This window comes from Prorops nasuta, unplaced genomic scaffold (genome assembly GCF_024137725.1).
Source record: "Prorops nasuta isolate Cenicafe-Biocafe unplaced genomic scaffold, Cenicafe_Pnas_1.2 PNAS00004, whole genome shotgun sequence".
In the NCBI taxonomy this organism is placed as follows: Eukaryota; Metazoa; Arthropoda; class Insecta; order Hymenoptera; family Bethylidae; genus Prorops; species Prorops nasuta.
In genome coordinates this window covers 9,897,035-9,910,461 of record NW_027116801.1, presented here as the reverse complement: position 1 = coordinate 9,910,461, position 13,427 = coordinate 9,897,035, and the positions used below count along the sequence as shown (strand labels likewise).

The window sequence follows — 13,427 nt, the reverse complement described above, 5'->3', positions numbered from 1 at the left end:
GATTCCACAAGACTTGTTTAAACTGGATTAAGTTAATTATGCTATATTCTATGTGACATAAAATATAGCAAAATTAACTTAATCCAGTTTAAACAAGGCTTATGGAGCCGGGCCTCAATCGGTGCATGCACTATGCAGCCGACGCTCAACGATCTTACCCGCTAAGTTGAATATGTTTATGATTGGTTTGTTTTTATTGATCAACCAATCATAGGCGTATTTTACTTAGCGGATGAGATCGCTGAGTGTGTTGGCTGGATGCATTCAATATTCCGTTTGTTTCTTTTCGCTGCACTATCGAACTAATGCAATTAGTTGAAATAAGACAAACATATGTTTTCTCCACTCTAACTTATTGCACTAGTGCAGCAAACAGCGAAAAAGAACAGACCTATTGTATTCAACCCAGTGCTTCTGAACATTGAGTACATACATACACTACATACTGATTAAAATACTGTATACGACACGACGATTGGTCATTTCGGACAGTTCGCTACAGCGCTTAGTCAGCGCTGAGTGATCCTGAATACAACCAAAATGATTGACAAAGATAAAATGAAACAGTACTGGCAATATAAAAGCAAAAATATACACACTAGTCACATTCATGAAAATATACCCATTTAAAAGTTTCAGAGTTTCGTTCTTCAAGTTTACAAGGTTTTCTTTCTTTCGTTTTCAGTCAACATGGTGAGTCTCAATACTGAATTTTTCGTCTTAAAATAATCTGAATAAATCTTTGGCATCTAAGCTATTTTTTACATCAGTGCATAAAAACAACTTCAGTTAAAACTAATAAATGATAATAAAGAATTATTTACTTTCATGTTAAATAATTCTAATTACTATTTTGCTTGCTCGTATAGCGTTTTGGTACAAAGCAAATATAATCTGTAGTATTTATAAGCTTAAATGTTTCTATTGTAATTAAAGTCTTTTATGAAAAAGAGAATGATTGGTAAATAACATATGTTCTTATTGTTTAGTCTACGCATAAGAAGAAGACAAGGAAGCTTCGTGGGCATGTCAGTCATGGTCATGGCCGCATTGGTAAGTGTTGATATTTAGTTATATTTGAGTAATTTCAACAGTTTTATTACGATAATATCGATTTTTTTATTTATTTGTAACTTTTAGGTAAACACAGGAAGCACCCAGGTGGTAGAGGTAATGCAGGTGGAATGCACCACCACCGTATTAATTTTGACAAATACCACCCTGGATACTTTGGAAAGGTAAGGAAAATAATTTCAATACTTAACAAACAAATTTTTGTTCTTAAAAATGATGATGAAATTATATTTCACTGGCGAACTGAACTATTCTTGAGGTTTTTAAATTTTTCCTGAATAGAGTTTTGATGGTACTAAACTTGAGAAATAATATTATATTATTTAATTAATACTTTTTAATGTATAGTTAGGTATGAGAAATTACCACTTGAGAAAAAATACTAAATGGTGTCCAGCTTTGAATTTGGATAAATTATGGACTTTAGTATCCGAGCAAACTAGGCTAAAATATAAGGATGTCAATGGAAAAGCACCTGTTATCGACCTTGTGAAGGCAGTAAGTTACATATATTTTGCTTTATTTTATTAATACTGTTATGAAGAATACAATGCTACAAATTTTTAAAGGGGTACTACAAGCTTTTGGGAAAAGGAAGGCTACCTAAACAACCTGTGATTGTCAAAGCCAAATTTTTCAGTAAATTGGCAGAAGACAAAATTAAAGCAGTTGGTGGTGCTTGTGTTTTGAGCGCATAAAGAAGTGGTATGTAAGTTGCTATAATATAAAATTTTTTGTATTAAATGTTTATATTTATATGATGATAGTATGAACGGGCGGACTAAATAGTGCGTACAACACTTTAAATCATGTAGAATGTTCATTTCTGATTACAAAATTTTGTATTACAAATTTATGCAATGTGATTACTTTTGTTTGGTTACACAATATGTTTTTTTCAGATGGTGAATCATTTAAGAAAAACTTGGAAATTCTATATTGAATGTATTTAATAAAAAGGATAAAAAAAGTAAAACCAAAATAATCAAACTTTAAAAATATTTTATCTTCCCTTACATAAAACATTTATTTACATACAAAAATTATATAATTTATAAGAAGTCGGTTCTCTTTTGCTGCATTGCCGTAATGATACAATAAGAGTAAGAAAACGCGAATATTTGTCTCACTTTAACTAATCGTACCAATTTGGTTATGCAATGGGTAGTTAAATATATAAAAATTCACCTATAGGAAAGTTCATTTACTATGTATTCTATTACTTACATAGTAATCTTAATTAATTAATATTAGGCTAAGTGTGGTGGAGGTGGAGGAATTTGCATGCCAGTAGCTAAAAGAGCAGGTGGAGGAGGAACAGGATTAAACATTTGAGCTCTAGGAGGGGGTGGGGGAACAGGTACCATTGGGGGACCAAGTCCTGGGCGTATTAATGGTACGGGTGGTGGTGGAACTTTTCCAACAGAAGGCTTTTCATTTTTAAATGCAAATTGTAGGAAAAATTGTTTAGTGTCTTTATTCCAGTGTGTCCAAAATTTGCCTTCAGCTTTTTCTACCTCTCTACTTGGTACCTATAACATTAATCATCAAATTAGTTACTACAAAAATTGATACCCAATTATTTGATGTTTTTATTAATTTTATTATACCTTGAAAGCAATGGTCTCATATGGCTCAGCAGCAAATAATAAATACTGCCATTTACGATCGGGAGGCTCTACACGCTGTTCGTAAGCTGACATAAATCGGTGTCTTGGAATAACGCTGTCAGCTACCTCTGGATAATCTACTTGAAACAATAAACTTTGCTGTCCAGATTCAGGATCTCTCTGTTTAGTTACACGATAACCAGGTCGTCCAATTTTAACAAATTTTTTCGGTTCTACTCTAGGTTTTTCAGGTGCTAGAGTTTGCGGGGCTTCCTTAGCTTCTTTTGCAGCTCTTCTAGCTAAATTTGCTTGATGCTTTTTTCCCTGAGTATGAGCCAAGTAACTACCTTCGTTATTATGCAAAGTCAAACAAAGCTTACATTCATAAGAACCTAAATGATTTTTCATAAAATAAGGATCTTTATTTAAATCAATGGTTTCCAGCGCAAGTTGACGAAGACGTTCTCGACGATCTCGGTTGCTCTCTGACCATGAGGCAACTCCCCCACCTCCAGTTTTGCCCCCAGCTCTATTTTGGAAATCCATTTAACTAATTCTTTCTTACACACTTTTTTTAAACACAATCTTAAATACATTAATCGGGAAAATAGGTTATAATACTGTTTTCATAGACGGCTTGACCTGGCTTGAGCCGACTTGACCAGCGACCCCTACCCCAGCAACGCTTGCGGCAGGCGGCTTGACTCAAATGGTCGTTTAAATTTGGCCATATTCGTATGGTTAATATAGATCTGCTACTCCTTAGGAATAAGAGTTAGGCCGGTATTCATAGTCGTTGCTTATATTTAAGTCTGACTTAAAGTATCGATTGTCCTTTTTCACCTAACAGTAATAGAAAAAGATAACCTATGCTTAAGTCGGTCTTAAATATAAGTAACGACTATGAATACCGGCCTTAGAGACCGTGCACTGGACGTTACACTTGTGTCGATTTTTGCGTTAGTTGGAAAACGCCCTAGTCCCTACAGCGCTGGCAGCACTGATGCCCGTATTCATAGACGTCACTCGAACTCCACTTCGAACTCGAAACAGGCTAAAATACTACAGTATATGTAACGTAAACTGTAGCATTAAAACTTGAGTTGAGCTCGAGTGATATCTATGAATACGGCCCTGAGAGCACAAAGAGTTATACAAGATAGGATCTATTCTATGTACTGTATTTTAAGAGATTGTTCAATTATAAATTGAGAAAAGTTCATGTTCACAAAAACAAACACAACACACGCATTAGGCACTGACAGTATTTATGATTTTTAAAGTAATTCCACTGTATTTTAAGAGTTTATTTAATTGTAATTTGAGAAAAGTTCAAGTTCACTACATAAACACAAAACACGCACTATACATATATGCACTGACGTCTTTCACGAATTTTTCACTTATTTCGCTGTATTTTGATTGATTATATTGAATTAAAAACTATAAGAAAAGCACGAATATAAATCACAAACACACCGCGCGTACTAATCACTGACGTTTTTTACGATTTTTTAATTTATTTTGCTATATTTTGGAAGATTATTAATTCAATAACTAAGAAAAGATGAACATAGATCATTAACACACTGCACGCACTAGGCACTGATGATATTTACAATTTCTTTTACTTATTACACTGTATTTTAAGACATTATTTGATGATAAATTGATAAAAGTTTGAATGCGGATCATAAACACACCGCACGCACCACGCACGCACTGACGTTTTTCACGAATTTTTCACTTCTTTCGCTGTATTTTGGGAGATTCTTGGATTTAGAATGGAGAGGAGCACGAATTTCGGCGAAATAATCGATGAGGAGCGTGTAAAGTGGATCGGGGCGCGCGAAAAGTGAAAAAGGTCCGGTCGGCCCCGATGCACTTTACACGCTCCTCATCGATTATTTCGCCGAAATTCGTGCTCCTCTCCATTCTAAATCCAAGAATCTCCCAAAATACAGCGAAAGAAGTGAAACATTCGTGAAAAACGTCAGTGCGTGCGTGGTGCGTGCGGGTGTTTGTGATCCGCATTCGAACTTTTATCAATTTATCATCAAATAATGTCTTAAAATACAGTGAAATAAGTAACAAAATCGTAAATATATCGTCAGTGCCCAGTGCGTGCAGTGTGTTTGTGATCTATATTCGTGCTTTTTTTGTTTTTAATTCAATAATGAATCAAAATATAGCGACATAAATTAAAAATTCGTAAAAAACGTAAATGCGTAGTGCGTGCGGTGTGTTTATACATATATTGTGAATTTGAACATTGTTCAATTTATAATTGAACAGTTTCTTAAAATACAATGGAATTGATCCTATCTTGCAAAACGCTTTTTGTGCTCTCAGTGCCGCTAACCCTGTAGATAAAAAGTTGCGGTAATGGGTGGTAAAGTGTTGCCGTCCCCTCTAATGGAACTTTGCTATTTAGCGTATGGTAGGGAAATTAACATCTGAAAATTGGCTTTTATTTTAAGAATCATTAATTATTAAATGACACACATTCCAAGGAATATTTCTGTTTTTTTTATCATTTGCAGAATATCGCGACACATTGATTTTTAAAAATATTTATAAACATTAGCAATTTTAGTAAAAATTTGTAATAATATATTGTTTATATTTTCTTTTCCACAAAATATAATTCGTCCTAAATATATGTTTGGTTTTATGATTGACCCTTGTATCTTTGTTAAATTAGAAATTATGAATTTTTTAAATTTATGAAATTTTACCCAAGTTAAAAAAAAGTCTAACTTTGAAAGTATCATCATATACTCCCGAAAATAGATAAGATTTTTGACTATCAATAGTACATAAAGCATCTTCTATTTCCTTCTAATTAAATATTTTATTGGTAAGAAATTCGTGTTCTACTCGGAAATCTGCCTGTTTTGACAAAATGATCCATCATCTAATTTCAGCAACAATGCAGCTTATAACTAAATTATAAATCAAAGGAATTGTCTCATATTTTTTTAAAACAATAAATATAATACCAATATAAGATTTTATTAATTATATAACAATATTATAAGAATTTTATCATCTTTTCTTAAATGTACTACATCGTATATACATATACATACAGAGGTCACTGTAATTGAAATTCTTCTAAACTTTAATAAATCTATACATGTAAAGAAATGTTCGCATTATACAATTGCGTAATTAGATAAATTTTATAAATTTAAGCTACATTTACAAAGATCGATTTTGATAACTTAACTACTGATAGATAAAGCGGAAAGAAAATAAACTCTTAGAAAAATACAGACATGGTAGCTAATGATTTATTATAAAAAAACTGAAAACGCAATCGTTTCTTTTGTCACCAATTGTGATGTAAGAAGTCTAATGAAAGGAACAAAGAGGTAAAGATTTTTCTCTACCATGTGTTTTAAACAAACAATCATATGCTGGTTCAATTTATACTAACATAACTATTTGTTACAATCTATAGCAATCGTCTCTGCCATAGTCACCTAATAGTAATTTAGTTACTTACTATTTAGAAAATAATCATTATTCATGATACACAGTATCAAATTAAAGTTTTCTCTGTACATACACATATATCTATATATGTACAGTTTACAATGATTACTAAAAAGATGAATATTTTTTAAGGTACTTTGAATAACGACCAACGACGTATTGCTGCAGGTAAGATTGAATTATATGGAGAACTATATTAATTTTATATCTAATCTGTTTACCTATTTTAATAATAATTTTACCTTAGAAAATCAATTTGAGAATTTTGCATTCTGCCCGTTTTGAGACCAGTCGAGCGGGCAAATTTTTAACACTATTTTAGCACAATGAATGACTTCAAACAGATGAAATTATATAGGCTTCCCCAGTTAAAACGCTCCAGAATATAGATGTAATAAATAAGTCAATTATGTCTGTAACTGTAAAAGATGTTAAATTTTTGCATAAAACGTTTTCGAAACGTTTTACTGTTAGTTTTCAGAGAGACCTGACGCAAGATTTTTATATTATAATAGTTACAGGAATGTCTACTAATATCTATGTTCTAGAGTATTTTAGCTGGCGGATTATATGTGTGTATGTATAAATGCGGTTTAATTAAAAAGGCATAGCTTGCAAGAAAGAGAACGATAATATTTTTGCGGTAGTTGTTTTTTTTAAAGTTGATTCTTTGATCATATTTTTCATCACATTATGAGAGCATAATTTATAATCAAGAAAAACATCAAAAGATTTTTAATTAAAAACACGAAAAATTCTATATATTAGTTATTCATCTCTCTTATATGTAATTTCAAGAGATATAGTGTGGGCCCTATGGTCAAATATACACATTAATGTTCGTTCAAAATAATAGCTTTTATCAGTCCTTCAGTAAAAATTGATGTATTCACAAAAATATATCAATGTTATCCGTATTATGACAACTGTCTTCATATCACATGATGCAAGTAAAACATGGTCAAATTATTCAACTTCCAAGAATTTCGTTATCTCTTTATCTATTTACTATAATCAGTCAAAATGTTAATAACTTTTAATTACCAATATATTTAATCTTTCTCTTTCACTTTTAAACTGCAATCAATGGACGAAAATTATTATAACTTGTTAGATAGCTTGAAGAGTTTAATTTAGCTTGGAGTAGTAGCCACACTTGGAGTAGGAGTTGCTGTAGATGTAGTCTCTTCCGTAACAATACGTCGGTTTTTTTTTATCCTCTTCCAATCACCATTTGTATAATTCATTTGGAAGTGCGTTTCTACTAACATTGGAACTGTTGTACCATCAGGTTGTGTCACTTCTTCAATATTTTCAGATAACATAACAGTAACAATATTTCCGAGCTTAGGACAAGGATTATCTAAAAAAAAACACACAATTTTAATTTAAATAATTTTAGATTTTTCTGTACCTTCAAAAAGATTTATGTACCTCTCGATCCAGCCATAAAACCTAAGATCAGTGCTTTTTCAGGTCTTGTTACTTTGTTTGCTGTTTTAAACATTTCTTGCGCCTCCAACATTTGCTCTCTCTTTTGAGTTTTAATAAAAATAAAAAATAAATAATGTTATAATTATAGTTAAAAAATTTAAAATATATATGTAATATTATACATACCGTAAGAGATAAGCCCTTCCTTGTATTTGCTGCAGAATTAGCTGGTTGTGCAGTAGTTTGAATGCGAATTTGAGTAACAGTTTGAGCAGGTCTGACAGTCTGAACACCAACTGGTGTACTCTCTATTGGTGTAATAATTGTCGGAGCTACCACTGGTAAAGTAGTACTTGGAACAGTGGGTGTAGGTATAGATGGTGTAGTAGCTGGTTCAAGTGTAATAAATTTATTAGTAACTTCACTTTTTAAATTCTTCTCTAGCATGAACTTACAATTTTGCGGTGCAGTAACACTTGATTTTGCACTAGGAGTAGCTGGTGCTGCATACGTTTGTACAGGAGTAACAGGTGTAGATGGAGGATTAATAGCAGTTAATCCTTGGGCATATTCAGGTGTAGCTGGTGTTTCAGCAGCAGGTGGTGTAGTTGTAGCAGTGGCAACAGCTGCAGCTTGAGCTTCTGCAACTTTTTTCTGTTGCTCCTCCAATTCCATCATTCGTTTTCTTTTCTTTGCTTGTGCATAACCAAGCGGTTGCTCATTAATGTCTAACAGTTTGATACCACCATCTTTCCGTATTCGGCTACTTATGGGTGTTCTGTTGGCCATAGAGCTTGTGAGAGAAGGAGATCCAAAGCCACTTGTGGGAACTCTACTAGGTATACCTTTTAATGGTGCTAAAAATAAATTATACATTAATTTAAACGAAACTGCAAGTAAATATATATTGTGACTTAATTTAAATGTTAACATGATTTCTTACTCGTGTCAGTCATTTTTCTTGGCATGCCTCTGCTTCTTACAGGAACAGTTGGAGCTGTACTCTTTTTAAAATTGCTAGCTGCATCTGTACTTTTCTGAAGTAGTTCAGCTCGTAATGCAGCACTTTTTGGCTTTCTTTTCAAGGTAAAATGTTTAACTGGTGATGGTTGTTGTCCAACAACAGAGGTCAATGCTGCTTTATTCAAGTAGTGACACTCTAATGGAAGCATAGCAGGATCATGTTGTTTCTTTAAAAGTTTTTTCAAATCATTGACAAGCTCGCCAAAAATAGGCCTGTGTTCATCAAGATCAGTTATATCAGTATTTAATGAGCCAGTAGATGGAAATGTTTTCATCGCTTCGGATAGCATCGATACCCAGAGCTCACTATCAAGTGAAGCAACCTCAATAATTTCCTCCAACTCCACACGCCACTAAAAATTAATTTTTATATTTAAAATTTCTGTAGAAATGTAGAATATATCAATGCATGAAAGATTGTATAATAGACTTTATATATATGAAAACTTACTAAACATTCTACAAACATTGTGTGCTTGTGACTAAATGAAATCAAATAAGAATACACTAAACTTTGCACAAATAATATTTTATAATTGTATCTATTAAAAAGTTAAAATGAAATGATAACACGAATGAAATTACTTATATTTAGACAAAATATTCTGAAAGAAATACTTGTAAATCATGAAGTGATTAATAATCTTACCTCCTCAACATTGCGCCTAGGTATGTGAAAAAAGGAAAGTAATAATTTAAGCTTAACTTGGGTTTGTAAGTCTGGAAAACAATCTTTGATGTTCCTTAGCACTTCAGCATTAAGCTGCGAACAAATTGAACTACCAGTCCAGCTGTCGTTTGACGTTCCAAGCTTGTTATGAAGCCACAACGACGTATCACTATCCCTCACATTCGCCATATTGGAGTCGTTTGCTTTTTGTAATCGCCGTACATCAACGTTGTGCGCCACATGTTATTCCCGCCATTCCTCGCCATCATCGAACATGTGATAAGCCATAGAAAAAAGCAATTATAGTTGATCAAGCCTAGCGGCTAGCGGGCTTAAGTCTATAGCCTATGTTTTTTTTATACACCTTATGGCTCTGCTCTGCTGGTAAAACAGAATATTGAAATAATTTTCGGTCATAGGAGACAGAATGTGTAGAGAAGCATCCGTAAATAAATTTCAGATAATTGTCACCTTACCGCTTGATGTTCGTTTCTACATTTTATAGAACGAAAGTGATAAATAAGAGAAAGCAAAAAGAATCAACAGTCATACAAAAATAAGATTTTTTTAGATAGTATAGTCTTTAAATGACATTTTAACTCCTATATGTATGTATATCTGGATGTATACCATGCTGTTTATTTGCAATCCTCCCTTTTACTATACATATATGTACTATAAGTGTTATCGATTTTTACCTTCACGCCGCTTGATAAGACGTTAAACGTGCATTTCCCACTGATTGAAACTACTCTTTTTGATTTTTGATAGTTTTTACATGTATCTGCCAAAGAAAACTTCACAAAAGAACATTCGCGCTTTTATATATATTGTTATAAATAAATCCAGTCAACTGCAGAGTGGTGAGTTTTTAACTGAATTTTCCTATAATCTTTTGCTTATTATTCCAGTGTTTATGAGTTTTATTTGTTCACATTTTTAAACTCCTTTGGGTTTTTAAAATTAATATTACGGTTACGTTGATTACGCAATAATAAGAAATTTTTTCTTTCGAATATTGGATAAGAATAATATATTAATCAAGATAAACTCAACAATGGCTCACGTTATTTTTATTATAATAATTAAAATTTATAGTAATTTTTGGAATAGGAAGAGTTGATAAAATGAAGGCAATAAATTAGGTTTATAAGCGCTTGTCTTATTTAGGAATTCATTCAATAAATATATTTGTCGAAGAGTTTACATATTTATATTCAGGGTATTTTTTCAAGTATTCGAGAATTACACGTTTGATCACGCGAATATATAAGGGACGAATGCAGTTCATTTACCCGGTCGTTGAACGTGATGCTTATATATTTAAAATAGTTTAAATAAATTATTCTCCTCCTGTGTCTACTATAAGAATAGCTCAAGTAATTGCATCAAAAATTGTACAAAATTATGTAAAGCTCCTAAAATGAAAGAATTTGTTAAGAAAGTGTTAATTATTTGATACGTCAGAGTTCGTTTGGTGCAAAAATTAATTTAATGCAAATTTTTGCTTTAACACTTAGAACAAGGGCTTTCCTTTCCATCTCTCATATAGCGAGTTAGTTCAAAAGGACAGGATTAAAAATCAGAAGAGTATTTTTAATGGTAATAAAAATTATATTTCAAGGCATATGGTAGAAATATAAGAAGATTTTAGCAGCACGCGCAGAGAAGCCAGGCAAAAGTTGTCCTGCGGATGCTGAAGACGGATGTTACGTCAGAATGTCAACCGGAAGTCAGGTGCCGGTGAAATACAACGCTCCTTAAGATCAGAATGGAACTTAGAAAAGGCTCCTGGCCGAAGAAGATTTTCGCATTTTTTTGCTTTTTGCTAATTCTACTTTGGGTGGTCCTCAACGATGAGGAAACTTGTCTTCTGGGCGGTAGATCCTGCAGAATATCATTGCACGAAACATCGGCAGGTATAATTTACCATCTTTTACATCTCATTAAGCTTTTCATTGTAATTATTAATTTTTATTACCATTATTATAATGAATAATCATATAAATACCTATAATTTAATGGTATAAATAACGTTATTACGATATATTACAGGATTGCGTTACTACAAGGATCGCGAGATATTTTTGGATTACGTTGAAAACCCAAAGCCTAGAATTGCGAAAATCGAGGTACTACCTTTTTGGTTGGCAAACATGACTGGAAGAAATATTGGAAGGTCGTCCAAATATTCGATTATGAGAGAACGTGGTCCTGGACCAAGTAGACAGTTGCCTTCAGCTTTAATAATCGGAGTTAAAAAAGGTGGCACTAGGGCTCTCTTGGAATTTCTGAGGCTACACCCGGATGTCAGGGCGGCTGGATCGGAAGTCCACTTCTTCGACCATCATTATGCCAAAGGATACCGTTGGTACAGGTATTAAAATTCAGAATCATAATAAGAGTTCGTGTAATGAACAAATAAACAGAGCGTTTTATTCTGAATTAAATAGTAATATTGTACTCTTTGTCTGATGCAGACGGAAGATGCCTCCAACCTTGAAAGGTCAGGTGACAATGGAAAAGACGCCATCATACTTTATCACTGCCGAAGTGCCAAAGAGGGTGCAACACATGAATTCCAGAATGAAATTAATAGTAGTGGTGAGAGACCCGGTGACCAGAGCCATTTCGGATTACACACAAGTGAGAAGCAAAAGGAGAAATATGCCGAGGTTCGAGGAATTGGCTTTCCTAAATGGTTCGAGGATCGTCGATACTTCCTGGGCACCCCTCAGGATCGGTGTTTATGCAAGACACCTGGAGAAATGGTTGCAATATTTTCCCCTTTCACAATTTCTATTTGTGTCTGGTGAAAGACTCATAGTCGATCCAGTCCTCGAAATCACCAGGGTCCAAGACTTTCTCGCCCTGAAACGCGTCATTTGCGAAAAACACTTCTATTTCAACACCACCAAAGGTTTCCCCTGCTTATTGAAATCTGAAAAAAGACCCACCCCCCATTGTTTAGGTAAATATAATGGTCATACCGGTAATGATAATTTTGCTTCGATTTTTCAATAGATATTTTTTTCAAAGGTAAAAATAAAGGACGTAATCACCCAAGAATTGATCCAGCTGCTATGGAGCGCCTTCGAGATTTTTATCGTCCGTTCAATCAACGCTTTTATCAATTAACAGGAATGGATTTTGGATGGTAATGAAATGAGAAAGAATGATAAATCTAGTGTATACATATCGTAGCTATTGCGAAAGTAACGCAGTCAATTTTTTTTATAAAACTCAATTGTTAAAAGAGAAAACCAAAGTGAATATTCAATATGCAATAATATAGGCAATAAATTTCTTCTGATGATCGGAATTTCAGTTTAATGTAAATCAACAACGACATCAGAGTTTTAGCCAAGTCTGAAATTCTAATTTAGTATAAAGTGACACAAAATATTAATTAAAAGGTACATAAATTAAAAATATTACTTACAATATATGCTGAAAATTATTAAGAAGGTTAAACTGTGCATGTATGTGTGCGTGTGTGTTTGTAAAGGAATAATTTGGCATATCATAGAGAAATTTATGATATTGCAAAATAAGCACAAAGCTTTTGCTCAAATTGTATAATACAGCTATTAGATAAATAATTAACAGTTTTACGAATCAGTATTTATTTGAGCAATATAATATTTATCAATATCGAAAGAAGCGTTTTATTGTAATTTAATGATTTGATTCAATTTCAGGCTATTTTTTTTATTCTTTTGTAAATTTGAAATTATAGATTTAGAAGTTACGGTTAAGATGAATAAATTTTGTATTACTTTATAAACAAGAAACATGTCTGTATTGAGGTATAAAAATGTCTTCCTTCAACCATCTCGAATTTTTAATTTATTAATTATATTTTAAATATTTCTCGTGTCGTCATTTTATTAACACTTTAAGTGATTATATAAATTCCCTTAGCTAAACTGATGAGAAGGCGAACCATTGCCACGACTAGAAAATAGGATAAAGCACGGTAAAGAATCATGTAACTATACACCTAGCTTACTATGTAAAACGAAATCTTGAAAGCAATATTATTGTTCGAAATATATTATATATGATTAATTATAACCCAGTGTTTGTTCATTTATTGGTTGTATTAAATTAAT

At 32.7% G+C, this 13,427-nt stretch overlaps 4 protein-coding genes across 6 annotated transcripts; 2 read left to right on the top strand and 2 right to left on the bottom strand.

The window, feature by feature from the left end:
• Positions 1–627: 627 nt before the first annotated feature.
• Positions 628–2,059, top strand: RpL27A (ribosomal protein L27A). 2 transcript variants are annotated; one of them, XM_066726306.1, is made up of 6 exons: positions 628–693; positions 990–1,053; positions 1,141–1,238; positions 1,423–1,572; positions 1,644–1,779; positions 1,977–2,059. In XM_066726306.1, the coding sequence occupies exons 1-5, from the start codon at positions 691–693 to the stop codon at positions 1,770–1,772; spliced, it is 444 nt and encodes a 147-aa protein (XP_066582403.1). In that variant the 5' UTR covers positions 628–690; the 3' UTR covers positions 1,773–1,779; positions 1,977–2,059. The 2 variants fall into 2 exon arrangements, with proteins under 2 accessions (XP_066582403.1, XP_066582402.1); XM_066726305.1 differs by lacking the exon at positions 628–693 and adding an exon at positions 814–876.
• On the bottom strand, positions 2,060–3,401 carry Sf3a2 (splicing factor 3a subunit 2). Its single transcript, XM_066726304.1, has 2 exons — positions 2,685–3,401; positions 2,060–2,606 (listed from the first exon to the last, which is right to left on the bottom strand). The coding sequence occupies exons 1-2, from the start codon at positions 3,228–3,230 to the stop codon at positions 2,325–2,327; spliced, it is 828 nt and encodes a 275-aa protein (XP_066582401.1). The 5' UTR covers positions 3,231–3,401; the 3' UTR covers positions 2,060–2,324.
• A 2,341-nt stretch (positions 3,402–5,742) lies between these two features.
• Positions 5,743–9,545, bottom strand: Nelf-A (Negative elongation factor A). Of its 2 annotated transcripts, XM_066725289.1 has the most exons (6): positions 9,292–9,545; positions 8,563–8,995; positions 8,075–8,476; positions 7,806–8,008; positions 7,620–7,719; positions 5,743–7,548 (listed from the first exon to the last, which is right to left on the bottom strand). In XM_066725289.1, exons 1-6 carry the CDS (start codon positions 9,499–9,501, stop codon positions 7,319–7,321), a joined length of 1,578 nt encoding a protein of 525 aa, XP_066581386.1. In that variant the 5' UTR covers positions 9,502–9,545; the 3' UTR covers positions 5,743–7,318. The 2 variants fall into 2 exon arrangements, with proteins under 2 accessions (XP_066581386.1, XP_066581385.1); XM_066725288.1 differs by having other exon boundaries at positions 7,806–8,476.
• A 390-nt stretch (positions 9,546–9,935) lies between these two features.
• On the top strand, positions 9,936–13,379 carry Hs3st-B (Heparan sulfate 3-O sulfotransferase-B). Its single transcript, XM_066725999.1, has 5 exons — positions 9,936–10,175; positions 10,937–11,231; positions 11,368–11,689; positions 11,793–12,283; positions 12,352–13,379. The coding sequence occupies exons 2-5, from the start codon at positions 11,084–11,086 to the stop codon at positions 12,471–12,473; spliced, it is 1,083 nt and encodes a 360-aa protein (XP_066582096.1). The 5' UTR covers positions 9,936–10,175; positions 10,937–11,083; the 3' UTR covers positions 12,474–13,379.
• The last annotated feature ends 48 nt before the right edge of the window (positions 13,380–13,427 follow it).

Bases quoted from the DNA above. Each gene is read 5' to 3' on its own strand.
- RpL27A (XM_066726305.1), top strand. From the start codon at position 829: ATGTTAAATAATTCTAATTACTATTTTGCTTGCTCGTATAGCGTTTTG. The intron at 1,239-1,422 runs GTAAGGAAAATA...TTTAATGTATAG, and splicing joins ACCCTGGATACTTTGGAAAG to TTAGGTATGAGAAATTACCA. The intron at 1,573-1,643 runs GTAAGTTACATA...AAATTTTTAAAG, and splicing joins TTATCGACCTTGTGAAGGCA to GGGTACTACAAGCTTTTGGG.
- Sf3a2 (XM_066726304.1), bottom strand. From the start codon at position 3,230: ATGGATTTCCAAAATAGAGCTGGGGGCAAAACTGGAGGTGGGGGAGTT. The intron at 2,607-2,684 runs GTATAATAAAAT...TTAATGTTATAG, and splicing joins ATGAGACCATTGCTTTCAAG to GTACCAAGTAGAGAGGTAGA.
- Nelf-A (XM_066725288.1), bottom strand. From the start codon at position 9,501: ATGGCGAATGTGAGGGATAGTGATACGTCGTTGTGGCTTCATAACAAG. The intron at 8,477-8,562 runs GTAAGAAATCAT...ATTTATTTTTAG, and splicing joins AAGAAAAATGACTGACACGA to CACCATTAAAAGGTATACCT. The intron at 7,720-7,805 runs GTATGTATAATA...AAAACTCAAAAG, and splicing joins GGAAGGGCTTATCTCTTACG to AGAGAGCAAATGTTGGAGGC.
- Hs3st-B (XM_066725999.1), top strand. From the start codon at position 11,084: ATGGAACTTAGAAAAGGCTCCTGGCCGAAGAAGATTTTCGCATTTTTT. The intron at 11,232-11,367 runs GTATAATTTACC...GATATATTACAG, and splicing joins ATTGCACGAAACATCGGCAG to GATTGCGTTACTACAAGGAT. The intron at 12,284-12,351 runs GTAAATATAATG...TTTTTTTCAAAG, and splicing joins ACCCACCCCCCATTGTTTAG to GTAAAAATAAAGGACGTAAT.